Source organism: Crocodylus siamensis, chromosome 9 (assembly GCF_052110815.1).
Source record: "Crocodylus siamensis isolate JL-2025a chromosome 9, ASM5211081v1, whole genome shotgun sequence".
NCBI classification, from domain to species: Eukaryota; Metazoa; Chordata; order Crocodylia; family Crocodylidae; genus Crocodylus; species Crocodylus siamensis.
Window position 1 is genome coordinate 31,956,616 of NC_143403.1, and position 25,956 is coordinate 31,982,571.

The 25,956-nt window shown below is 46.3% G+C and overlaps 3 protein-coding genes across 5 annotated transcripts in view; 2 read left to right on the forward strand and 1 right to left on the reverse strand.

Moving 5' to 3' along the window:
• LOC149857275 (galanin receptor type 1-like) overlaps positions 1–5,605 on the forward strand; it is a 71,370-nt gene extending 65,765 nt beyond the window's left edge. Inside the window, exon 3 of the mRNA XM_090062937.1 lies at positions 5,288–5,605. Coding sequence (XP_089919063.1) covers positions 5,288–5,605 — 318 coding nt within the window. The remainder of the gene's footprint in view (positions 1–5,287) is intronic.
• A 4,327-nt stretch (positions 5,606–9,932) lies between these two features.
• Positions 9,933–13,338, reverse strand: DDX28 (DEAD-box helicase 28). Its single transcript, XM_090064008.1, has one exon. The coding sequence runs from the start codon at positions 13,336–13,338 to the stop codon at positions 11,677–11,679; it is 1,662 nt and encodes a 553-aa protein (XP_089920134.1). The 3' UTR covers positions 9,933–11,676.
• DUS2 (dihydrouridine synthase 2) overlaps positions 13,337–25,956 on the forward strand; it is a 75,114-nt gene continuing 62,494 nt past the window's right edge. Inside the window, exons 1-2 of one of the 3 annotated variants that reach the window (XM_090064011.1) lie at positions 13,339–13,466; positions 13,985–14,126. In XM_090064011.1, the coding sequence (XP_089920137.1) occupies positions 14,111–14,126 (16 nt within the window). In that variant the 5' untranslated portion in view covers positions 13,339–13,466; positions 13,985–14,110. Of the gene's footprint in view, positions 13,467–13,984; positions 14,127–25,956 lie in introns of those variants that run through there. The other 2 variants (XM_090064009.1, XM_090064012.1) reach the window with 2 other exon arrangements.

The window sequence follows — 25,956 nt, forward strand, 5'->3', positions numbered from 1 at the left end:
GAATTTTCTGCTCATTTAACTTCACCTTTTCTTCCCTTGATTACACTGAACAACAAGCAGTTTGAATGAGTAGTAATAAACAGAGTAAATTCTCTGAATAGTATGTCTAGACAAACGTTTTGTGAATAACAAAAATTGTAACACTGATATTTGTGACCAGCTATTTAAGAAAAAAAGAGTTTTTTTCTACCCAGTTAAAACAAGTTGCATTAGCTTTATATTTTATTACAAGCTAAAAGCCTTTCTGTTAATGATTTGTCTGTTGGCGTTCAATGTATGGGTTTTGCAAAAGGTATTATCATTTGATTTATGCAGCACTGGAAAAATTCCTTGCACTAAGCATACATACAAAAGTGTCTATAGGAAATAGAACATGTTTTTGGTATTTTAAAGTGACTAGTGAATTTTTGGTGCTTAAATACCTATCAAGCTTCCAGAAATTTTAAAGGAATCTAAGTTTCGAAGGGTGGATTCTTTAGTTCTTCCCAAGAATCATAAAATTCAAAGAAGTCTCAGATTGAATATATAAAAATCACTTTTGCTTCTATGTGTATTTTATAACTTTTTTTTGTACTTTCTTCTCCCAAAAAGTTCTGGTCAGATGGTCACCAGAGTTGAATGGAATGGTTCTTACATGTCTCTGTATTTGTTTTGAGGTGGGTTTTCATCTTACTGCAAATGATCGTATGTATATATAAATTACCTGACACAGACTGAGATAAAATACTACAGAGGAAGTCATACTGATTTCACACCAGTGTGTTAAGCAACAGCTATATGTAGGCAGTTCAAGCTGTAATAAACTCATTTAATTAATTCACAAGAAAATTACCTCTGTTCTAGGAAAATAATTACATGTTATCCACTTGAATAAATAGTAGGGAACTGTTGACAGAACTGTGAAACTGAACTGCAGAGGTTGTACCAGGCCAGGATATTAAACCTTAAGCCAAAATGAAGGGTTGGATTTCGCTTCATTGTTTTGTTGTGAGAAGTCCCCATACATTAATTCATGTACTTTTATGGCTACTAGATATTCACAAAACATCATACTAATTAAGGTGATGTGGTATAAATAATAATATAATACTAAAAATATGCAGTTAGAGAAGAAAATTCTCAGCCTTTTTTTAATAAAAACTGGCTGTTTTAAGTTTAGAAGCATGTGGCAACAGGGGAAAAGAGAGAGAGCTATGTTGTGGGGGGTTTCCCCTATGTTTTCTCCCAAAGTGCAGAAAGTCAAGCCAGGGACTCCTAATCTTGGGTTCCATAGTAATCTACCCACTAATTCCAGGCCATAACTTGGCCTTCAGCAGAGAAGAGAAGCAAACAAAACCAGGCCAACCCTCACCTCTGGAACCCAAGCCATTCCAGGAACCCTCTTAAGCAGCTAAGGAGTCTTCCTACATATCCCCAGCTGCCTCTTGCCTTCCTGTTTTAGTCTTCTGGCCACCTTACTCCTTCCACAATTTTTCTTAGCTTGTTACCCAAAACCGCCCTCCATTCATTTTACCCATCTACCTGGGCAGTATTTTATAGCAACTGTTTTCCACACCTGTTTGATCACATTTGGGGAGGTAATTTTTCCAAGCTACCGCCAGAACATCAGTTCTTATGTTTTTATATTCTATGAGAGTGTTTAGCTATCAAATTTGTGCAGGGGCACAGCCATGGTGGCTGTTGTCATTAAACCAGCATGAATGAAAAGATGGATTAGACGCTATTTTATGGTTCTTTCCAGCCTTCTATATCCTGGATTCTTTGACAGTGCAAACATTTCCACTTACTAAGTTTTAATTTCTTATTGATTTCATTCACTACATTGGTGCTATTTACTGGGTCAGACCATATGCCTATTTTGCCCAGTATCCCATGTCACACAGTGGCAGAAAATGGATGCTGAAAGGGAAATTGAACAGGGTATGACCAGGGTTTTTTCCACTGTTCCTCTCCCACTTGCAGCCTCCAGCATTTGAGGTCTAGGAAGTGCTGATTCAGAGGCTATATCCCTAACTCCAGTGCTCAATAGCTACTGGTTCACCTCCTCTCCATTAATTTGTCCATTTCCTTTTTGAATCTGGTTAAAGTGTAAGTTTCCACATACCTTGTGGGCCACTCAATAAGTTTTGGTAGCTGTTGAAGGCTGTGTGTGTGCACGCACACAAACAAGCGCATGCGTGCATGCACACACACACACCAGCTGGGCTGGGCTGGGCTGGCACTAGATCAGCAGCAGAAGCAGGAGCATGAGTCCACCCAGGGCTGTAGTATCTTGTCTTATCTCTGCTCTCCCACTCCCTCTCCACCAAACCCCCATCACATTACCCAGCTTGGCTGACACAAAGGTAAGAGTTGTGCTGTGTCAGGGACAGGCTGTTGCATGCACAGCCCCGTGGAGCTGTGCTGCAGGGGTGGGGGAAGAAATACCCCCAACTCTTGGCCTCCCCCCACCCACTGTGAACACCCAGCTGGGGGGGGTCAGGGTAAGGTGGGGAGCTCAGTTCCTCCCTTCACCCATTCCCCCTGCTGTGCGGTGCTGAGCAGGCAGGCAGGGGGTGCTGGTTAGAAGCATCCCCACCCACCCACCCTGAACTGCAGGGTTAGTCAGACTTCATCTCCCAGGCTACCATGCGGTGCCAGGGGTGGCGGATGGGTGGGCACAGCTACTTCCACCCAGCATATCTGGAGCCAGAGCCAATGCTTATGGGCCTGCTGATTGATTCTATCTGGCCAACAGGCAGGCAGCAGCTCTGGGGTCTGCTGGCTCCCTGGGCTGGACAGAATCAATTGGTGGTCTGTATACAGCCCATAGCCTGTAATTTGCCCACCCCTGCTTTAATTACATGCTGTGTGGAAAAAAACCCCCAAAAAACCCAACTTGCTGTTGTTATTTTAAAATTTACTACCTACTAGTTCAGGGATCAGCAAAAGTTTGGGCAGAGTGCCAAAAATACCTGCAACCTCAATTTGTAAGATGTTGGTGTGCCGGGGCACATAGCAGGGGAGCCATGAGGGGCTCAATCTTGGTTGTGGCAATGCAATCCCAGCCATTTCCCCACCACCCGCCTGGAGGCACCCATGCCAAACAAAAGGCCTTCAGCCATTCTCTGGCACCTGTTCTGTGGGTTGCCTACCCCTATATTAGTTTCATTTTGAACCCCAGTTCTTGTATCATAAAAGAGTAAACAATAAACTCCTATTTACTTTTTCCTTACCATTTAGTATTTTATAAATCCTTATCATATCCTTCCTCAAGTGTCTCATTTCTAAACTGAGTAGGCTTAGCCTCCTTAGCTTCTCCTTATATGGAAGCCCCTCCAAACCACTTTTGTCTTTGTTGCCGTTCTAATTTTCTAGTTTTTTATATCCTTTTTGAAGTATGAGGAGCAAAACTGGGATTTATAGTGGAGCATAATGGTACTATCTGTTTTGTTTAAACTTCCCTTCTTACTACTAACATTTTGTTTGCCCTTTTGATGCCAACTGAGCTGTTGTTCTAAGAATACTGTCCACAAGGACTCCCAGATCTCTTCTCTGTGTGGTAGCAGCTAATGTAGAGCCTATCATAAAGTAGGTAGATTTTGAGTTATTTTTGCCCATGGACATCACTTTATACGTATCTACACTAAATTTCTTTTGCCATTTAGTTGCCCATTACCTCAAGAGCAGCTTCACAGATAAAAACCACAAATCAATTTATCCTTGAACTACCTCTGTCATTGGAGTATCGGAAATCCATGTGTTACAACTTTGTTTCATAGCTTTGTTGCAGAACACAATATTCTGCCTCCTCATCAGTTTGGTATAGGCAATCATCCTCCTTTGGTTTAGGCAACCAAGAGAAGTGGAGATGAATCATATGAGTACTTGGATAGGAAACATCCTGAAAGCATGCAGCAAAACTAAAGGTTGTGTTCTTCCTCTTGAGACTGCTGAACCCCAGCATTGTAGGTACTACAATGGGGCTGACTTTATTAGAAGAGAAAAAAGCTAGATCTACACCTGCAGTAATTTAACTGTGGGTAAGATCTACCTCAAATGATTCCATTGCACTGAACTAAAACATCATTGCTGAATTTCAATGACAGGAGAAGTCATCCTCTGTACTGTTCACAGGAGCTATCATTCAACTCTTGGGGCATATCCCCACATGCAGGGGCATGCTCTTGAGCAGCAAAAAAAAGTAGCTGCACAAATTGAAGCCACTACTTTTTGTCCCAGTGCACAACCCTACATGTGTGCTTTGGAGCAGGGCAAAAAGCCCCGCTTTGGGGAAACTGCCATTTCCCCTCTCCTCCCAGCTCCTGGAATGCTGGTGGAGCCGGTGTGGAACTAGAAAGGAGATGCTCTGGCCAGCAGTCTGAGCATCTCCCAGAAGGACTGAACCTCTGGACACTCCTGTAGTATGTGCCATACTGCTTTTCTTGACAGTGGTTTTTTGATTTTTTTGCTACTGGGACTTCCCTGTAGCAAATTTTGCCCCCACACTGCAAATTTGCAGCATAGGGCACATTTTAACTTACCAGGTGTGCAGTTTGGGGCCTCACTAACTGCACATGTCTGCATGTCTGGATCCGGCCTAGGAAAGCAAACTCAGAGGCACTATTCATAAGAGAAGTATTGCTGCAGTATAGAATTAAAAAAACCCCAAAAACCTGAAACAAAACAAATGTGTCACTTTTAACATTTTAGAACAGGAGTGGGCCAAATGCAGCCCACCAGGCCATTCTATCTGGCCTGCAGGGCCCCTAAAAAATTCAGAAAATTAATATGCATCTGCCCCTGGCTACCTGTCATGTGGCCCTCGATGGCTTGCCAAAACTCAGTAAGCAACCCTCTGCCCAAAGTAATTGCCTGTTTGAGAAACACACATAGGAGTAGCCAAAATTGCTGTACTGAGAAGGAGGGAGTAAAATGGGTGCCAGCTGACTCCCAACCCCTCCTTACTGCTTCCTGAAGCACCTTCCTTGCCCAGAAACTGCATGGGAGAGCCCACAGCTCTCCCATGTAAGCTCTTGTAGGTAGGAACTATCAACCACTGTCTTTATCTACCATTTTAGACTGGATAACAACTCTTAGATATTACTGTAAAATATGTGATTAATAATAATAAAGCAATGTGTCATATGGGATTTGATCACTGATCCAACAGGGGCTAGTGCAATCTTTGCCACCAAAAGGTTGGGAATAGGATTAGGGACACAAACCTAATTTATAACTCATGTTCAGAACAGGCCTTCTCAAACACTAATGATATTATTTAACATATTGTTTTTATCTTTTCCAGACAGCACAGACAGTACTACTCGTGGTTGCTGTGTTCTTGATCTCCTGGCTGCCACATCACATCATCACCATGTGGGCAGAGTTTGGGCAATTTCCACTGAACAATATCTCCTTCACCTTTCGCATTATCTCTCACTGCTTAGCATATGGGAACTCTTGCATTAACCCTATCATCTATGCGTTCCTCTCTGAGAACTTCCGCAAGGCTTGTCAGCAAGTCTTCACCTGCAAGTTCCTCCTGAAGCCAGCTCCTGCTGAGAAGCTGGTGAGAATACGTACGGAGAACTTCTCCACCACCCATTCAACAACTAATGTGTGAACTGGGCATACAGAAAGGAATCTCTTTCAGAAGAAATTAATGTTAAAAAAAAATGGGTAAAAAAATCTGACTCCTACTGATTTAATTCAAGATTAGCATGTGCTTTGTAAGAATAACTCATTCATTAAATCAGTAGCGTTGCAGGAGTCGGCCCTCCATAAATCTGTTGAAAACAGTTCACAGAGCTGGTTGTCATGGCCTATTAAACACTGGATTCTGTAAACCTATGGAACTTGGATATCCTGGTGATGGGTTCTGTGAAATCTTTGGTATCTGTAGATCCCTATAAAGATGTTGAGACAGAAGTTTATATAGAAGGTAGTTTAATCAGAAAGGAAACAACACAGACCTGTGTTGTAAAAAAAAGCTGTCAGTGACGAGGTTAAACACAAGTGGAAACGTAATATTGGAGAAATTACTTGTAGTAGTTAAGGAAGAGCCTTGAAGTGTTCAGTGATATTGTGTCTTAACTAATGTCAGGGCATTAGTGTTTCTAGGTTGTGTTGGTTGGGCTTATTTTGAATTCATTAGCTTTGATTAGGTCTTCCTGTTTCACAAAGGATTTCCTTAAGAAGAGCAGGAGGAACATGCATAACCTTAGCCACAATTTGCTCTTAGAGATCTGTGCATTTCTATTTGGCATCTCTTTATTGCCTTCATACTTCTGGGATTAGATGCTAGTATTCACCTGAATGCAACTGATAATATTAATTATTGCCTCTAGTACTGGTCTATATGAATGAGACAGATTTGCTAAGCACTCTTCCAATAAAGGCAAAGCTATTGCAGCCTATCTTTCATTTACCTTGTGGCAGAAGTGCACACATAATAGTTTATTCACCCATAGCCTTTGTGTCATTCTTTCTCTCTTTGAAGATACTGCATACAAATAGTTTTGCTGGTACATGTACTGTAAAGCATATCTATCCAGATGCTTTTATTGGACAGTGTGTCACTTGAAATTAAGAGAAAAGGCCTCATTTTATAGAATTGTACCACAGTCACTATTTGATTGGATCATCCATACTGAGCATTACTGATAAGAGCTGCTATTTGTAAACATACAAAAGTGTCACTAGTTCATTCTGTAAAATTGGCTGGAACAATCTTATTTCTCATTGTTATGTAATTATGTCATTTGACAATACTGCATTAAAATACTGTGTGCAGCAATTTAGACTGAGCTAGGATAAACTGACTCACATAAGATGATCTGCTACTGAAGGGATTCATGAAGTTTGACCAATGGTCTCATAAATGTTCTAAATTATCACCATCTATTAAAGTTTCATCAATCACAGGCTATTAAAGTTCAATCAATTAATGATTTATAAAGGATTAAATGATCATCCCAGAGGCTACTAAGTTACTAACAACCATGTATTATAGTTTAAACTGTTTTGCTTGCAGTTATCTATAATATATACCACTCATGTCTACAGCTTACTTATAGCATCTGTCAATCATTTAAGCCTGTAGTATTTATAAATAGTTTTTACCCTTATAACAATTGAGACTCAAATATCCTTTATGAACCTGGTATAATCAGAAACCTCTGATAGAAAACATGCAGGTTTTAAAAAATTTCCCTCCACATAAAAATCCTTCTCTTATCTATAGTGGATGGAATATATTGTTCTTATTACCTTTGCGAACTATTGATATCAATGTGTAATGATTAGAAGACAGCAGTCTACCAATTTAATACAAGATTAGAAGTCAGGAATTGACATCTATGTAACCAAATCAAACAGAGTCTGTGTGGCTCACTTTGTCCTCCATGGACTTGTCCCCCACCAAGCATGCACGTGCAGGTGCACACATTTCCTGCAAGAAAAACAGCACGCCCCAGCACATGCACTCTGGCACAAGGCAAAGGAACCCAGGTGGGATAGGGGAGGCTGGGGTCACTGGCTCCTGCAGCCTTACCAGGAATCCTGGAGGGCCTCCTGGGCCAGCAGTGGCGTTGAGCCAGCCGCTCAGAGCCTGGCCAGCAGCCAGAGTGTGGCTCTGACCAGCTAGGCTCCCATTTCTAGCAGCACATGCTGCTGCCATGTCCCACACCATTTTTTACAGGTTGCTTCTTTTTTTGATACTAGGATCTGCATCAAAAAAAACCTGTCATGTTGCAAATTAGCAACACAGCACGGTGCACAGCAGCACGTGCAGATTGCAGTATGTCAAACAGCTTTGATGTGCCGTGAACACTTGTGGGGGGTGCAGCCCATGAGGCAGGGATGTGTATCTCATGGGACCCTCACTTTATGCGGTACATGTGTTCCTGGAAAAGGGTACATAACTCAATTCTGCATAAAGGGAACCCACTTTACAATGTACAAATAGAGATATGTTCCAAGACCTCAACTATACTGACCCCCAGACCCATTTCTACCACTTTTACAAGACAATTTTGGTACTCATCAATGGCAGACAGCGCACACAAGCACAAGATGGTGGTGAATGTTTAGTTCGTGACAAAAGAAGGTGGTGAAGGTTTCACTGATGGACCAGGGAGGGGGCAGGAGATAAGCAAGTGGGATGCTTAGAAGCCATAATGGGGACGGCAACTACAGAAACGCACTACAGACAATGAGCGAGGAGCACAGATCCACACAGGAGACTGTATTTTGGTGCACGTAACTCCTGCAACGCACAAAGCATCTGACTGTGGGCTTCCACCACACCATTTGTTTAAGAGTGAATTTACCTCGCATATAAGGAATTTTTGGTATAAAAAGGTCACCGCATAAGAGTGAATGTGCACATAAGGAACCTGCATAAAGTTAGGGACACCTGTATGAACTTATATCACTCAACTTCTTCAGTATAAGATAGTAGATCCACAGTAAAAAAAAAGGATTTTGTCCTGACATTTTCATTTACCAACCAAATGACCAGGATCCATTTTGTACAATCAATACAGAAGGAAATTAAAACTCTGGTACTTTGATTCCAAAACACCATACTAGTTTTGTGTGTACAAGGTCAGTTCCATCTGCTCAGGTCGGGGCATAGCCATTAAATCTAAGCAGTCAAAAATATTCTGGTAGAGACTGTTAGCACGTACATGCATGGGCTAATGCAATGGAATGCTGTGACATAACTTCTTTAACAACTGTAACTGTTTTCCTATATCAGAAACACTTACCCACCTCTGGAAAGAGGCAATCATATCCTGAAATACTCTCTCAGTGAACCATTTATTATGGACCATAACAGAGACCTGAACTCTAACTGCATGTTGTTTTTTGTTTGCTGAGACTTGTTTTCAAGCTGAAGAACAAACATGCTGCTTCCCTCTCATCGTTCCCTCCCAGCTGACCAAATTTATACTGCAGACTAGGCCTCAGTGATTGGTTTCAGTAAATCCAGTGGCAGAATCAGAGGGTCTGATTTGCTTAGTGCTTTGAGTAATACAAAAAACTAGAACCCTTGGTTCCAAAATGATGCCTTTTATTAGACCAACTGGAAAGTCACAGAAAATTGTTCTTTTCTGCAAGCTTTCAGGATCCAAGTCCCTTTGTCAGGCTTTGGGAAAAGTAAAGATGGTACAAGATGGTAAAAAGAAACTGTGTGAGCTGACTGTAGCTAACAGAGGACTACAGAACAGACAACGAAATGAAGTTATTTTAAGGAAGTTGAAATGTAAGGTTTCAGTGCACAATCTCCATCTGGAATTAATATGAGGTTGCTAGAATACAAGTAACATCCATGCAGAAGCCACTTGAAAATATTAATACTGCTTTAGCCCATCCCATAAATTATACCCAAAAGGTTCTTCTTGCATACTGCCATGGATCTTTGGTATTGTTTCTTCCTATGCACATATACAGACAAAAATTTGCAATTAACTTCACAGTGGATGACAAGCGGCACATAATGCTTAATGTAGTCAAAATACAAGGGTTGCCAGGTTCTTTTACTGCATTGCTATTCCAGTCATCTCTTTACCAACTGGGAATAAAAGAACACTACAGCTTGAAGATTCCCCACAATGTTCTTCTCACTGCTGTAATGTGAATAGATTACTAGTGTCCAACATCTAGTTTTCATTACAGATTTTATTCTAAAGGCTGTCATGAAAGGTTTTATCCACAGTGGGGATTTTTCCCTCCCCAGCGACCAGAATGAAATGCCTTCAAGCTGCACAATTTCCCTTGCAAAAAAATAACACAGAAATATCCTGTTCTGATCTTTTCAATAATTAGTCTTTTGACCATATTAGCACTTTCCACACCCCTGAGTTGACAGAGGGGATATAAGCACGTGCTCAGAAAGATGGATTAAGTGGGAAAGGATCTGTAATAAATCTCAGCTATGTATCAAAATTTTGTTTTCTAACACTAATAATTGACTAAAAACCCAAAAATAGGGCTTAACTTCCTTAAAAATCAGACAAGTAATGAAGCCACTCACCAGAAAACAATTCCATTCAAAAGCAATAACTTGCCCACTCACACTGCTATAGGCAGTATTTGGTCAAAGCATTTCCTTTTCAGTCTATGACATAATGCAGGGGAGTCAGAGAAGACAGACTTTGGACAAACTTGTAAAACTGTCCTCATCCATTAAAACTTATTTCTGAGCGCAGACATGGGAGAGCTCAACAATACCTTTCACTCCCCTATTTTCCTACTCCTTCACCTTGCAGACTGACACACAGTCCATGATGCTTTTAGTGCAGCTGCTTGGAAGAGGCAAAAGGAGGGAACACAGAATCTACATTGGCTCTCAAAGAATTAAGGGGGACAGTTTTGACTCCAACTCTTTTAACAAAGGAGTTTTATTTAGGTGTTAAATATCCGTGTACCACAGTAGGATTCATGGAACCTACATCTTATTTCCAGTACAATCAATGGCCTACTTGGTGACCATGACCAAGTCATTTCATCTCCGGGTGCCTGATGCACTATGACCCCCCTTTATACAGTGCTTTGATTTACTCGTGAACGGCACTCTGAGAAGTACTTTCGTCTCACCACAGTAATTCTACTTACCCTAATATTTCAACAATTAAAGAGTCTGAATACATAATAAAAAACAAGCAAAAGAACTTTCATAAAGGAAGTGTGAAAGGCCTCTCTCTTCAACCTATAAAATACTACAAATGTACTACTGGGGGGTAACCTTGGAGTACAAACTACTTAACCAGCATTTTCCTTCTGATTTCTTTCCATGGTATCCTAGCTCCACTTTCAAAATACCTGGTGTGTATTTCTAGGAAAAAACATCTGTATCTGTATTGTACTGTGACACTGTAGACCTAGGGAGATAGTTTTTTTCTGCAACGTCAGAGTTTAGATAGAAGGTTAGATTATGATCCAGAAACTTCCACTACACCCATCTGTGCTGGAGATAAACAAACCTTAATTTACAATAGTTATACCAGATATATAACCTTTTACACACTTGAGGGAAGAGGCAACATATTTCCACAATAATTGTTATTTTAACCTTCACCTAATATTCAGTTCCTGGCTGTTGCTAATATTATATCAGAACAGCCCGAAGGTAAGCAAGATAGAAACAGAGAGATAGAAATGGGAGTCCTTTCCTAGCATCTGACACAGTAGATTGCTGTCTGTGAAAACTCATGCCTCTCTGAACCAGTTTCAAGGGTGCTGCCCCACCCTATCTTCTGCCTGACATCAGGCTAATGTAGCTAGCCACCTATATTAGAATATTAATGAAATAAAAATTTTAGGATTATAGTGACTACATAATCTTAACCTATTTTTTTTTATCCAAATAGACCTGATTTACATCAAATTTAATATTAATGAGCTTTAAACAAATAGATCAAAAGCAATGAAATGGAGAATGTCAAATTTCAAGCCTTCCCTAAAAGCATTTTAACTACCTGTTGCATGTTACTGCAATTTGATTTTCCAAAAGTGCAAAGTAACCGCTACAACTGAAATGAATCAATACACCTTTGGGTCATGATGCAACTAAAAGCTTAAATTCTTTGGCTATCACGTTTACATTCTGGGTCACAAACATAAGAGTGTTAGTATTAAGTATAACAGTGAGCCTTTATTAGGAGCCTAAGTCTAACTCAGACACAAAGTTCATTGCTGTTTGGCAGTCTGAGTTGAGTCTGTTTCAGGTAAAGGCTCATCAATGGAAGTCTTCATACCCAGGAGACTAGTCCTTCTCCGGGCTGCAGTCTCTATCTTCCTCACCAGGTCAACATCCCATGGATGTGTCACGTAACTAATTGCAGATCCAGGCTTCTGGCTTCCCACACGCCCAACACGCCCTACCCGATGGAGATAGTCCTGCAGGGTGTCTGGGAAGTCATAGTTCACTATCAGCTCCACGCGGCTGGTATCCAGTCCTCGGGAGGCTAAATCAGTGCAGACAAGGATGTCCTTCTCTCCCTTCTGGAAGGCAGAGAAGATACCTGCTCTCACGGCTGCAGGCATCTGGCCCTGCAGTCTCAAGTGTTTGATTTTGTGATCATCAAAGATGTAGCTGAGCCAGTTGACTGTGGGGGCCTTGTTACAGAAGACAAGGAGGGCTCCACTGGAAGGGCTCTGGACCTTGATGAGCTGCAGCAGCTCAGACACTTTGTCTCTGCCTTTGATCCGGACAAATTTCTGCTGGATGTGGGGTAGGAGGCAATGCAGGCTCTGACTGACAAGTCTGACAAAGTGGCCAATGTCAGTAAACTTGCTCAGCAGCCGGCTTAGGCCTCCCGGGAAGGTGGCTCCGACAACCACCAACTGGGTTTTGACATCCCACGGATCAGTCAAATCCTGGGGGGTGCAGGTCAGGGGAGCATGTGCCAGCACCTCCTCCACCAGCTCCACAAACGTGGGGTCCAGCAGGGTGTCGGCCTCATCCAGCACCAGGCAGCTGAGCTGCTCCAGGGTCACCATCTGCTTCCGCAGCGCCTTGCACAGGGCTCCCGGCGTGGCCAGCAGCACGTCCAGGGAGGGCTCCGCACACAGCTGCCTCTTCACGTTGCCCATGCCCCGGCCCCCGCCGATCTCCCGCACCCGCAGGCCCAGCGGCCAGCACAGGGAGGCAGCCACTGCGCGCACCTGCTCCGCCAGCTCCCGCGATGGCAGCAGCACCAGGCTGAGGGGGCTGGGAGTCTGGCCCGAGCGCAGCTGGGGCCGGGGCCCCGCAAGGAGCCGCTGCAGTAGCGGCAGCAGGTAGGCCAGGGTCTTCCCGCTGCCCGTCTCGGCGGCGCAGATCGCGTGGCGGCCGCGCAGCAGGGCGGGGATTGTGCGGCGCTGCACGGCAGTGGGCCGCCCAAAGGACAGCGCGTCCAGGGCGGACACCAGCGCCGGCTCCAGCCCCAGCGCCTCGAAGGACGCGTCGCCCCCCTCGGCCTGCGGCGGCACGAGCGCCGGCGCCAAGTCCTGGGCGCGCTCCAACTGGAAGTAGTCGCCGCAGGACAGCCGGTGTTTCCAGCCCGCCGACACCAGGCGCGGCGCCTCCCAGCGGCCTAGCGTCAGGCGACTTGGCTGGCTCAGCTCCTGTCGCCGGCTCCACAGCAGAAACTTCCCCGCCCGCGTCGGGACCGCCGGCCCCGTCGCCACCTGCCGCCGCCGCCGCTGCTGCTGCTGCCGCGCGGCCCAGGGCACCCGCACCACGTGCTCGGGGACCTCGGCCTCGGCCCCGGCCCCGGCCCCGGCCCCGGCGCTGCTCTGAGCCCAGCGCAGCAGCACTCGCCACACGAGCCCCCGGGGGGCCGCCAGCCCTGCCGCGCTCAGCGCCATGGTCTTACTTGCGTGGGGGCGGCGGGCGCCGCCTGATGACGTCGTCGTCGCGCTCAGCGGGCGCGCATGCGCAGCGTGCGGTGGTGATCGGGTGCCACGGCGAGAGAGTCAGGGCCCGACTCGGGCAGGTGAGTGCGCGCCAAGTCCCTTCCCCCTTGCCCCGCGGTCGGGCCCTGGGATGCGGCGCCGGAGGCTGGGGCTCCACCAACGGGAGACGGTGCCGCAAGCCGGAGGTTGAACGCCCCTGCTCCAAAGGGTGCGAGAGCGGAGAGCCGCGTCCCCCTCGTCCGTTGTAGTCCCAGCTCTGGCTTCGTTTGTTTGAAAAGCCGCCTCCCCCCGCTTGGGTAACTTCAGTAAAACCAAAACGCCCCTTACTGGGTCTCCGACGCTTGTTTTCTTCAGCTGTTACCTCCTTTAGTGAGCCCGTGCCTCAGTCACACGTGGACCCGGCTGACAGAGCCCCCTAATTAACCTTGTTTCTTGTGTGAGACTCTTGCACTGCATCTCAGAGCCCCAAGGCTGATACCCTCCAAAGCCTGAAGCCAGTTGGAAAGATGAGGGTGGTGGGTCACTTGCTGATGAGATATGCTGCACTCTGGAAAAGGGGAAGGTTGATGCCCAGATTGTCTTTCTATTCTCTTTACAGGTGGTCCTGCCGTTCCTGCTGGTATCTAGGTAGTAAGTAGATTTCATAGACATTAGGGCTGGAAGGGACCTCGGAAGATCATCGAGTCCAGCCCTGTGCCCCAGGGGCAGGAAGTTAGCAGAGATCATGGGATCCCAGCAAGGTACACATCTGAATGTTTCTTGCAGGTGTTCAGAGTAGGTGCTTGAACCACCTCTGGCAACAGTCTATTCCAGACCTTGGGGGCTCGGACAGTAAAGAAGTTCTTCCTTATGTCCAGCCTGAAACATAAGGAGTTTTTGACCATTTGATCTTGTCATCCAGTGGGGCACTCTGGTGAACAGATGTTCTGCCAGATCCTGGTGAACACCCCGATAAACTTATAGGCAGCCACCAGATCACCCCTGAGCCTGCGCTATTCCAGGCTGAAGAGTCCCATCCCATGGCTCTCAGCCTCTCATCATAAGGTCTGTTTTCCTGACCTCTGGTCATGCATGTGGCTCTCCTCTGTACTCTCTCAAGCTTCTCTGCATTGTTTTTGAATTGTGGAGCCCAAAACTGGACTCAGTACTCTAGCTGTGGCCTTCCAAGGCCAAGTACAATGAGAGAAAGATGTCCTGGGATTTGCTTGAGAAGCATCTGTGGATGCAAGCCAGCATTTTGCTCACTTTACTAGCTGCAACATCACATTTGAAGGTTCACATTCATCTTGTGGTCAGTCATGACCTTTTCATCTAGTGCTAGCCAGCCTATAAGCATGCTGCAGATTTTTCCTCCCAAGGTGGAGAACCTTGCATTTTTCGGTGTTGAACACCATCAGGTTCTCATCCGCCCATTTCCTGCGCCTGTCAAGGTCAGCCTGGATGGCCCTCCTATCCTCAAGTGTGGAGGCTTTATCTCAGAGTTTGGTGTCATTGGCAAACTTGGCCAGTCTTCTTCTGATGCCAATGTCCACATCATTAATGAAGATGCTGAATAGTATAGGCCCAAGGCCTTGGGGAACCCCACTGGTCACAGGGCACCATGACAATTGACTTGCATCAACCACCACCCTCTGGGTCCGACTATGAAGCCAATTCCCCAACCAGCAGATCGTGGTGAAGCTGAGGCCATAGTTGGCCAGTTTTGCCAAGAGGTGATCCTGGGATACCAGATTGAAGGCTTTTTTAAAATTAAGATATACAACATTAATCTCTTCTTTGTTGTCCAGGTGATAGGTCACTTGGTCATAAAAGGAAATAAGACTGGTCAAGCAAGACCTACCCACAACAAACCCATGCTGGCTATCCTTCAAGATGCTGCAATCAGCCAGTCTGTTGAGAATGGCCTCTTTAATAATCTTTTCTAAGACCTTCCCCAGAATAGAAGTCAGGCTGATGGGCCTGTAGTTTTCCAGATCCACTTTCCTCACCTTCTTGAAGATGGGCACCACATTGGCCTTCGTCCAATCTTCAGGCACTTTTCCAGAGCACCAGGAGTTCTCTTAAGATCTGTGCCAGTGGCTGAACTCTGATGCTTGCCAGCTTCTTGAGTTCTCTGGAGTGTAAGCTGTCAGGTCCGGCTGACTTGAAGGTGTCCAGCCTCTCGAGGTGTTCCTTCACAAGGTCAGCATTGATGGAGGGTAAGGAATCATCCTCACCCAGGTGTTCCTGTCCTGTAATGGGCAGGGGCGTCCCTTGGGACTGGTGAAAAACTGATGCAAAGTACCCATTTAGCAAGTTGGTTTTTCCCTGTGCGTCAGTTGTCTCATCTGGTTTAGCAGGGGTCTGACATTGCCCTTGCTTTTCCTCCAGCTGCCCGCATATCTAAAAAGGACTTTTTATTGTTCTTGATACTTTTAGCTAGTTGGAATTCAGTTGCAGCCTTGGCTTTCTTAGTTTGCTCCCTGCAGGTCCAGACCAGTGCAGAATATTTCTCCTTGGAGGTGGAACCAGTCCTCCATCCTTTGTAGGTCTCTCTTTTTAGACGCAGGACATCCGCTAGTTCTCTGCAGAGCCAAGGAAGCTGTGCCCTTTTGCTGCCTTTCCTCCGAGATGGAATAGACTTAGCTTGTGCATCCAGGATCATTCTCTTGAGGAGCAACCACTCATCCTGAACTCACCTCCCCTTTGAGTCGTGATCCCTTAGGGGCTCACCTACAAGCCTCCTGAGCTTGTCAAAGTCAGCTTTCCTGAACACAAGGACTTCTCTATTGCTGACTGACTTGCCAGCTTTGTGGCAGATGGTGAAGGTGATCAGCTCATGATCACTGCCACCCAGCTTCCCTTTGATCGTTAAGTCACTGATTAGGTCATCCCCTGTAGCCAGTACCAGGTGAAGCAGTGCTTTACCTCTCGTTGGCCCGTCAACTTCTTGCGTCAAGTAGAGGTCATCCACGCATGAGAGAAAGCTTTGTGATCGCTCTGATTTGGCTGAGCGCTCTTCCCATGAGATGTCTAGGTAGTTGAAGTGTCTCATGACAACCATGCATTGGGAGCATGCATCTTCAGTCAATTCCCTGGTGAACTCCTGGTCAAACTCTTGATATAGGGTAGGAGGTCTGTAGTAGAGGCAAAGAAATCATTAAATATGTTGGCTTTGGTCGTCACATCAGACAACAAAGCCAACATACTTAACAATTTCTTTGCCTCCATTTTCCTGAGCAGGGACCGGAACAACCACCACCCATCTGGGCCTAGGACAAGGGTTAGTGAGGAACTAGTTGGGGAACTTCTGGAAGAACTGGATGTATTCAGATCAGCCGGTCTGGATGATCCTCCACCCTTGAGTACTGAGGGAATTGGCTGAGGTCATTGGCTTTACGAGCACTCGTGGTGCTCTGGTGTGGTGCCAGAGGACTGGGGCCAGTGTGGTTCCCATCTTCAAAAAGGGGAGGAAGGAGTACCGGGAAACAATAGGCCAGTTAGTCTTACCTCAATCCTGGGCAAGGTTTTTGAGAAAATTATTCTGGCGCATATCCACGAGGGGCCAGCAGGCGAGATTATGCTTAGGGGTAATCAACATAGGTTCATTAGCGGCAGGTCCTGTCAGACCAACCTGGTGGCCTTCTATGACCAGATCACCAAGTCCTTAGATGCAGGGGTAGCAGTGGACATAGTCTTCCTGGATTTTCAGAAGGCCTTTGACACTGTCTCTCACCCTGTTCTCATTAAGAAACTGAGGGACTGTGGTGTCAACACCCACACAGTCAAATGGGTCGCCAGCTGGCTAGAGGGCCACACCCAGAGAGTGGTGGTGGATGGGTCATTTTTGACTTGGAGGGGTGTGGGCAATGGCGTTCCGCAGGGCTTGGTCTTCAGGCCTGCACCATTCAACATCTTCATCAGTGACTTGGATGAGGGGGTAAATAGCACCCTGTTCAAATTTGCTGATGACACTAAGATGTGGAGGGATGTGGGCACGCTAGAAGGGAGGAATAGGCTGCAATCGGACCTAGACAGGTTACAGGGGCGGGCGGATGAGAATAGGATGGGATTCAACACCAACAAGTGCAAAGTGATACGCCTGGGAAAGAACAACTGGCACCATACCTACAGTCTGGGGAACTCCATTCTTGTCAATACAGAGGCGGAAAAGGATCTTGGAGTCATCATTGACTCCAAGATGAACATGGGCCGGCAGTGTGGGGATACAGTCAGGAAGGCCAACTACCTTTTCATGCATCCACAGATGCATGTCAGGTGGGTCCACGGAGGTGATCCCCTCTATGCGGCACTGGTTAGGCCGCAGCTGGAGTACCAGTTCTGGGCTCCGCACTTCAAGAGGGATGTGGACAACATGGAGAGGGTCCAGAGGAGGGCCACTCATATGATCAGGGGACAACAGGGCAGGCCCCATGAGGAAAGGCTATGGGACCTGAACCTGTTCAGCCTCCAAAAGAGAAGGCTGAGGGGGGATCTTGTGGCCTGTTATAAACTAGTCGGGGGGCGGGATCAGCAGGCATTGAGGGAGTCAATGTTCCCCCGAGCACTGCCAGGAGTGACCAGGAATAACGGTCACAAGCTGGCAGAGAGTAGGTTTAGGTTAGATATCAGGAGGCGCTACTTCACAGTCAGGGTGGCTAGGATCTGGAACCAACTTCCAAGAGAAGTGGTGCTGGCTTCTAGCCTGGGAGTCTTTAAGAGGGGGCTAGATGTACACCTTGCTGGGGTCATTTGACCCCAGTACTCTTTCCTGCCATGGCAGGGGGTCGGACTCGATGATCTGCTCAGGACCCTTCTGACCCTAGAGACTATGAAACTATGAATAGACTCCCACCATTGTGTCCCCTGTGCTGTGTTCCCCACGGATTTTAACCCAGAGGGTCTCCAGTCGTCCACCCTGGTCGCCCCCTTATCGGCTTGCAGGGACACGTAGCTTTCCTTGACATAGAGAGCTACGCCCCCACCCCTTTTGTCCACTTGATCTCTCCTGTACATGGTATAGCCGTCTATACCTGTCGTCTAGTCATGGGTGGAGTCCCACCACGTCTCCGTTATCCCTGTGACATCGTAATTATTTGTGTTAAGCATGCAGACAAGTTCCTCCTGTTTATTTCCCAATCTCTTGGCATTTGTGTTCAGACAGACAAGTGTCCCTTAGGGGCCCTTGCCTTGCCCACAGCTCGTTTCAGGGCTGGGTTCCCTTAAGTGCCTTGACTTGCTGCCTTTGCAAGGGTTGCTCAGCGGGGCAGCAATGGCAGTAGTCCCCCCTGGCAGACTTAGTTTAACCAGTGTCTCGTTAATTTTAAGATTGGTCTTTCCTCAGCGGTACAAAGTAAAAATGCCACAATTTTCTTCAGCAAAATGTGATATCTTCCATGTTTCATAGGTCTAGTTGTAGCCATTTTCATCTAAGGACATAGGCAGACAGCGTTGTTTGGGTTCAGCCTGAAGAAGGGCATTTGTACCCAAAAGCTTGGAAAAAAGAATTTTCCCAAGTATTTTAGTTGTTCTAATAAAAGATATTGGATTTACCCAAAGAACCTTGTCTGCCTATGTCCTTAGACCAACATGGCTACAAGCTGTACCCTGAAACACTTTTCTCCAGCCTTCTAATTGTTTTGGGTGTACTTCGCTACTCTAACCTGCTTACATGATGGCTGCATCTTCTAACCTGACTCTCTCCAAGGTGGGCTCTCAACTATGCTGCTCTCTTATCTGGCTCTCTGCAAGGTGGGATTTTAGCTATGGTATCAACTTACCTGCTTATGGGGCAGTGACCCTACATTACAAAATTCTGTTAGCACAGTTATGTCTGTTAGGGGTGGGAAAAGTTTGATGCACATGACTGACATGTCTGTTGGCAAAACTCCAAAGCAGATGCAGCTCTGCCAGCAGAAGGCAGCTTTTGTTAGCTTAGTTCACCACTCTGGCTGGGGGGACCTAGGTTGGTTTTGATGGAAGAAAAATTCCTGCTGGCAGACCTGGCTTCCTCAGTTAATGCAGAAGTCTGTAGGGCAGGCTTTCATTGAAGGCCACTAGCTTGTTGCTGTTAGTTGGTGCTTGGCCAAGCTGCATCAGTGATGTTGATTTTTTACTGCTCTGGGAAGAAAACAGCGAAACAGAAACAAGGCTGAGCAAAATGATACCGATGCTATTGCATTGGCATCATTGGAGCTGTCCATATGCAGGTTTAAAGCAACAGCATAACAATGTCTTGCACTCATGCAAGGAACCCTTTTAATGAAAGCTTGTAAAGACCAAGTCTTCAATAGAAGCTTCCTACTCACCAACAATGAATGGATTTTTTTCAAGTCTTATTGGCTGTGTTTTTTATGTTCTATTACGATTTGTATCACGAGCATGTCATAAGGTGCATGGGGAGAGTTCTCTAGGATGGATGGGTATTTGCAGCTCGGTAGTTTTTCTGCACAGTCAATCACAATGGCTACGTTAGAAGGTAAAGTAAGTTGATCTTAGCTACTTTTACATTTTGTCCATCTCTCTTAGTGGTAGTTCTGTGGGTAACTGAACTTTCAGAGAACTGAAATGGAAAGGTATAAAAGAAAGTGGAGAAGCACAAAGGTGTAGGAGTTCATGAATAACAACATTGGACATTTTAGGAGAGAGCTGAATAAGCATGCTTTTCTTAAACTAGAAGACTCTTTTAAAGTGTTCACTGTCTCCTTGTTCATGCATTGTGTAAGCTAATGAATTTTTCATAGTACTAATAAGGAAACAGCATTTTTAGTGAATCCTAGTGGGCGCTAGGTCAGGCTTAGAGCTCAATTATTCAGAGGCACATCCTTTTTTCAGGTAATTTAATTGCTCATTTTCCTTTTTCTTGAGTCTGTTTTAGTACAGCTGGTGTTCTTGGCATTTAGGTTTAGAAATTATGAGATAATTTATATTCTACTGTTGGAAGCAAGAACGAATTCATTTGTCTTTTTTCCAAGATCTGTTTTGCACTTCAACAATAGTTTAGATTTACTGATAATACTTTTATGTAAAAACAATTTAACAATTTTTTAATGAAAAGAGATCTAGTGAATTTGTTCAGAATGTCCTTCATGTGTAATTTATGGGATAGCACAGAGCAGGGGTGGGCAAAATATGGCTTACAAGGCCAGTCTATCCAGCGCATAGGGCCCCTAAAAAATTTAGAAAATTAATATTCATCTGCCCTTGGTTCCTGTCAAAAATGACAAAAAACAAGGGCAGTAGGACCCAGGGGAAGCCCAGCAGTCTCCCACAACAGCAGGGCCTGCCTGGCCCTGCCCACCCCAGCCAGTTGGGCTTGGGACCATGTGGCTGCCCCATGCCAGAACCGTGGGGAAGGGGGCAAGGGCAGGGGAGGACCCCGGGCAGAGAAGGAGCCTGCGGAAAAGTGGCCTGGGGAAAAGTTGAGTGTGGGCCGGAGGAAAGCAGTGCCTCACCTGCCCTGTGACCAGCGCCCCATGCTGCAGCTGCTCATAGCCTGCATGGGGCTGCCTGTGCCTGCTCCAGACAGCACTGTGGGCTGCGAGCAGCTGCAGCAGGGGGAGCAGGGGAGGATCCATTTTTTCCCTGCACTCAGCTTTTTTCCTGGGCTCCTTTCCAGCATGGAGGAAAGTAGCCCATCGCCTACCCTGTGGCTGGTGCCCTGCTCACAGCCCACATGGGGCTGTCCAGAGCAGGCACAGCCAGCTCCACCTGAGCTGCGAGCAGCTGCAGTGCAGGGCACAAGGCAGGCTGCTTTTCCTCCACCTGAACTCAGGACCAGCTTGTGACCCAGCCCCACTGCCAGCCTGGGCCCCATGCTGACTCCAGGATTGCCAGTCCAGGCTGTGCATGGAGACAATAGCTGCGACCCCCCTGCTTGCCGCACTGGGCAGTGTTTGCCACCACCACCTGTGGACTGCCCAGCATACAAGCTCTGGGCAGGCAGCCGCCAACACTGCCCAGCGTGGCAAGCAGGGGGGCTGCAGCTGCTGCCGCCTACAGGTAAGCCCAGAGTCGGCTTGGAGCCCAGGCTGGTAGCAGGGCTGGGTTACAAGCTGGTGGTGCGCACAGGGAAAAGCGGTCCCTCGCTCGCCCAATGGCCAGCTCCCCGTGCTGTAGCTGCTTGCAGCCCATGTGGGACTGCCTGTGCCTGCTCCGGACAGCCCCACATGGGCTGCAAGCGCCTGTAGCAGAGAACGCTGGTCATGGGGTGGGTGAGGGGCTGCTTTTCCCCATGCTCAGCACCAGCTTCTTCCCTGCTGGCAAGCAGGGGGTTGGGGCTGTGCGCTGCCCCCCACCTGTGCTGTGGGGCACAGGGAGTGAGTGGGCAGGGAGCCAGTGGGAGCACGGGGCCTGCACTGGTGCCCCGGGGCCAGTGCCAGCAGGGCCCAGAATAGGGTGGCAGGAGCGTGGGGTCCCAGCCAGCAGGGGCTCTGTGGAGCTGGGCCAGCTCCCCCCTCTCCCTCCTGGTGCAGCCCAGCCTGGCTCCACAGACCCCTGCCAGCCTGTGCCCCGCTTTGGGCCCCACTGGTGCTAGCCCTGGGACATTGGTCCCAAAACATTGGGACATTGGTCCCAGGATGGTGACCAGAGGCAGAGCACCTGTCAAGGTGGCCCTCGACAGCCTGCCAAAACCAGGTAAGTAGCCCTTCACCCGAAATAATTGCCCGCCCCTGGCACAGAGGATAAGATAAAAGGCTTCGATATTTTTTAACTTGAATAAGTAAAAGCTAGTGTATGAAATGCTGCATTCATTAAACTAAGCCTGACAGCTCAGCCCAACAGCTAATGTTTCTCCAAGTGAGAGTAGTTGATTTGTAAACTGTGAGTTATTTCAGCAAAGGTCTGGCTTTGTAAAAAATGACTAGGATAAAGAAAATAAAATAGGATTTGGTCATAAGCAGCCACCAGGTCCCCCCTGACCCTGCACTTTTCCAGACTGAAGAGTCCCATGGCTCTCAGTGTCTCTTCATGAGGCCTGTTCTCTTGCCCTCTGATTATGCGCGTGGCTCTCCTCTGGATTTCTCTCAAGCTTCTTGACATCCTTCTTGAATTGTGGAGCCCAGAGTTGGATGCAGTACTCCAGCTGCGGTCTTACCAAGGCTGAGTACAGCAGGAGGATGACATCCTGAGATTTACTTGAGAAGCTTCTATGGATGCAAGCATCCATAGATGTCTCTTATACCAGAAGAGACATATTGGATGTCACCAATTCAACTTGGTGACACAATAGTCCATGGAATTAATTGTAGAGAAGGATCAAGTTATAAGCTGTTGTCTGCAAAGAAGACTAGATGGATTAGCCAGTTCTTCTGTTGTTACAGTTCTTATGCCTGAATGGGACTTGCACTGACAAGTAAGTCTTAGTTGGGACTTAGAAGTCAAAACACTGGCTGCATACATGGGTTTAAATGCTGAGCCCCTGAAGAGCAGAGACCTTGTGGGGCTGATGCTGAGTAGCCAAGGCACCTCTGTGCACACATCTCGGCCTGCTCTGCAGACTCCGTCTGCCCAGAGAGAGAACGGCAACAGTGCGTAGGGCAGCTCTGATTAGCTCAGAAACAGACTATGTCTCTTTGCAGTACAGTGTGGGATTGCGAAAGGGGCATGTTTTGCTCCTTGTTTGGCTGGAGCAGCAAAGCCCAGTGCATGACACTTTGTCTTCTTGGGTAGTGGGAGCAAAGTACCATCGGATGCTGTAGGACAGTGGTATGGCTTTTCTCAGAAGAGCTTGCATACAGATATTTGCTGTCCCAGAGGACTCTCTTGGAAGTGATTTAACGGGTTGTCCCTGGGTTATTTTTCTCCTAGAACAGCCATCTTTGCTCTGAGAGAAGAATTCTGAACATCTGTACGCTCATGGTTTCTCTTGAGAGAGATGCATTAGAACAATACTAACTATTTTGGGGACGATGTGTGTTATGACACATAGCACGCTGTTCAGATTCCCTTTCATTTTCTCTTGAAACCTGGATGATTTCTGAATATATGTTTAGTAGGGCTGTCAATTAATTGTAGTTAACGTATGCAGATAATGCCTCAATCAGTTCTTGCATTAATTTTTTTTAACGTGTTAATTGCACACATGGTTTTGGAGCCTGTGCCCTGACTCCACTCCACCGCCTTCAGGCTGCCCAGAGGACCACAGAGCAGCCCAGGCGCAGTCTCCAGGCTGCTGCAGCAGATGGGGAGGCCACCCACAGACACAGACATACATGAGCAGCCGCAGACTGCATGCTGTGTGTAGAGCAGCGCTGTGCTGCTAAGTCTGTGGAGGGGGAGGGGCAGAGGGAGAGGATAGGGTGGGGTAGAGTGGGGCAGATCAAGGCCCTTTTACTGAGGGAGTGAGTGGGGTAGGGGCCAGGAGCAGGCACTGGGGTGAATGGGGCCCTGGGACCAGGGCAGGTAGTTGGAGCCACGGGAGGCTCATCCAGAGGCATGGGGGTAGGGGTATGCAGTATCCTGCTGCCTTTGCCCTGGGAGCTGCGCACTGGCCACACCATATGTCCCCTGCCCACCTGGTGGGAGACTCAATATAGTGTCGCATGGCTCCTGGGGCAAACAGGGCACAGAGCTCCATCCTGCAGCAGGCAGCCTGCCTCTGCCCTGTGTACAAATTGGGGGGCACATGCCCCCTATGCCTCCCCTCGGGTGTGTGCAGTGGTGGGGAGCTGTGCCCGCATGCCCCTGAATGAACCTCCCACAGCTCTGTCCCATGGCCTGCCCCAGCCCCAGGGTCCCATTCACCCCCGCCCCACTCCCTCCCTCACCATGGAGGCCACGATCTGCCTCTTCCCCCGCTCCTTCCCCTCCACAGACTTATCAGCGCAGCACTGTGTGTGTGCGCCTCTTAATCCCAAGCCATAGCCGCTCCAGTGCTTCCCCTCACTCCGGACCCACAGTATCTTGCATCCTGCCAGGGTGTGCAGGGGACCCCCCACCCCCCTGGGGTCCAAATCCCCCACACACATCCACCCCCCCCATACAAAGTACCTCCATAATTTTGCATAATTTTGAGTTTTTCTGCACATAATTTTGAGTTTTTATCTGTGAGATTAAAATCGTGATTAATTGCAACTAATTTTTTTACTCGCACAACTAATCACAGTCAAATTTTTTAATAGTTTGACAACTCTTATTTTTAGAAAAATGTATTTTTAAATTAAATTTGTAAATTTGGTTGTATATTGTTAGAAAATGTGGACAAAGTAAATGTTTTCTTGTACAGTTTTGCACTAGCAAACTGTTTCTTAATTTCTCCATCTGACTATTTTGCAAATGTCTTGGAAAGGGGAAATTACCTTTTTCCTTGCTAGACGGATATTGTTCATCCAAAGTGACGTCAGTCTTTTGTGCTTGACTGTTCTTAAATTCAAAATGAAACACAAAATGCACTTGTGGATGATGGTATAAACAGATGAAAAATAATTGGGTAATACGAGCATAACTGGCCTAATTCTTTACAAAAGCTAGATTTCTTTCCTGTATGTAGAATTTTTGGTATTTCATGCTTACTTGTGTTTAGCTCTAAACTTCACTAGTAGTTCTAAGTAGAGACATGGCAAGCTAGTATTTCTGTTGTGTTCAGGCAACACAATTCCTTGAAACGGTTCAGTTAGAAGTTGAACTGGAATAGATGTCAACGATCAGCTTGTCACCTGGTATACTGACTATGGGCATTTATAGATTGGAATAGGTAACACGTTAGATATTGTATGGCAAAAATCAATTAAACAGAATAGCGAAAGACAGTTCAGAAGTAATTTGATATATAAATACACTACACAATTTCTAGCGTGTTGAGGATAGGCTTTTCTTTAACTCCGTTCTATTTCTTATACGGTATTGGCAAGAAAACAGCTATGCTCTGTAGTGCAGCTCCACTGAAGCCGAAGTATTCTCAAACACTTTATCAAGCATTCAGTCAGTACTGAAAGGCAGTACAGGCATACCTCGGAGATATTGCAGGTTCGGTTCCAGACCACCACAATAAAGCGAATATCGCAATAAAGCGAGTCACATGAATTTTTTGGTTTCCCAGTGCATATAAAAGTTATGTTTACTATACTGTAGTCTATTATGTGTGCAATAGCATTATGTCTAAGAAAACAATGTACATACCTTAATTAAAAAATACTTCATTGCTAAAAAATGCTAACCAATCGAAAAATGGCGCCGATAGAGTTGCTCGACACAGGGTTGCCACAAACCTTCAATTTGTAAAAAAACGCAATATCTGCGAAGCGCAATAAAACGAGGTATGCCTGTATGTAGAATTAACATGAGTATCTTTATCCCATTTCATTTAATTGGTAATATATTTCTCCTTAAACCATTCTCCTCCAATTCATAATCTGCCTCTGCTCTTTCTTTAGTACCTCCAGGTTTTTTTAGCTGGTGATATTTTCCCTGTTCATTAAGAACCACTGTTTTTTTTTTTCTTAATTATCCCCAGCCTATGTTGTCTTACTGCAGAGACTGTGTTAGAAACCTGGCAGCTTCTGATTTTTCTTGATTATTTCTAATTGGTGTTCCTTGATTCTTGATATACCTTTGCAGACATGCTTTTCAATTCATGTTACTTAATACAAC

What these genes read in the sequence shown, in the direction of transcription:
- DDX28 (XM_090064008.1), bottom strand. Translation starts at nt 13,338, where the DNA reads ATGGCGCTGAGCGCGGCAGGGCTGGCGGCCCCCCGGGGGCTCGTGTGG.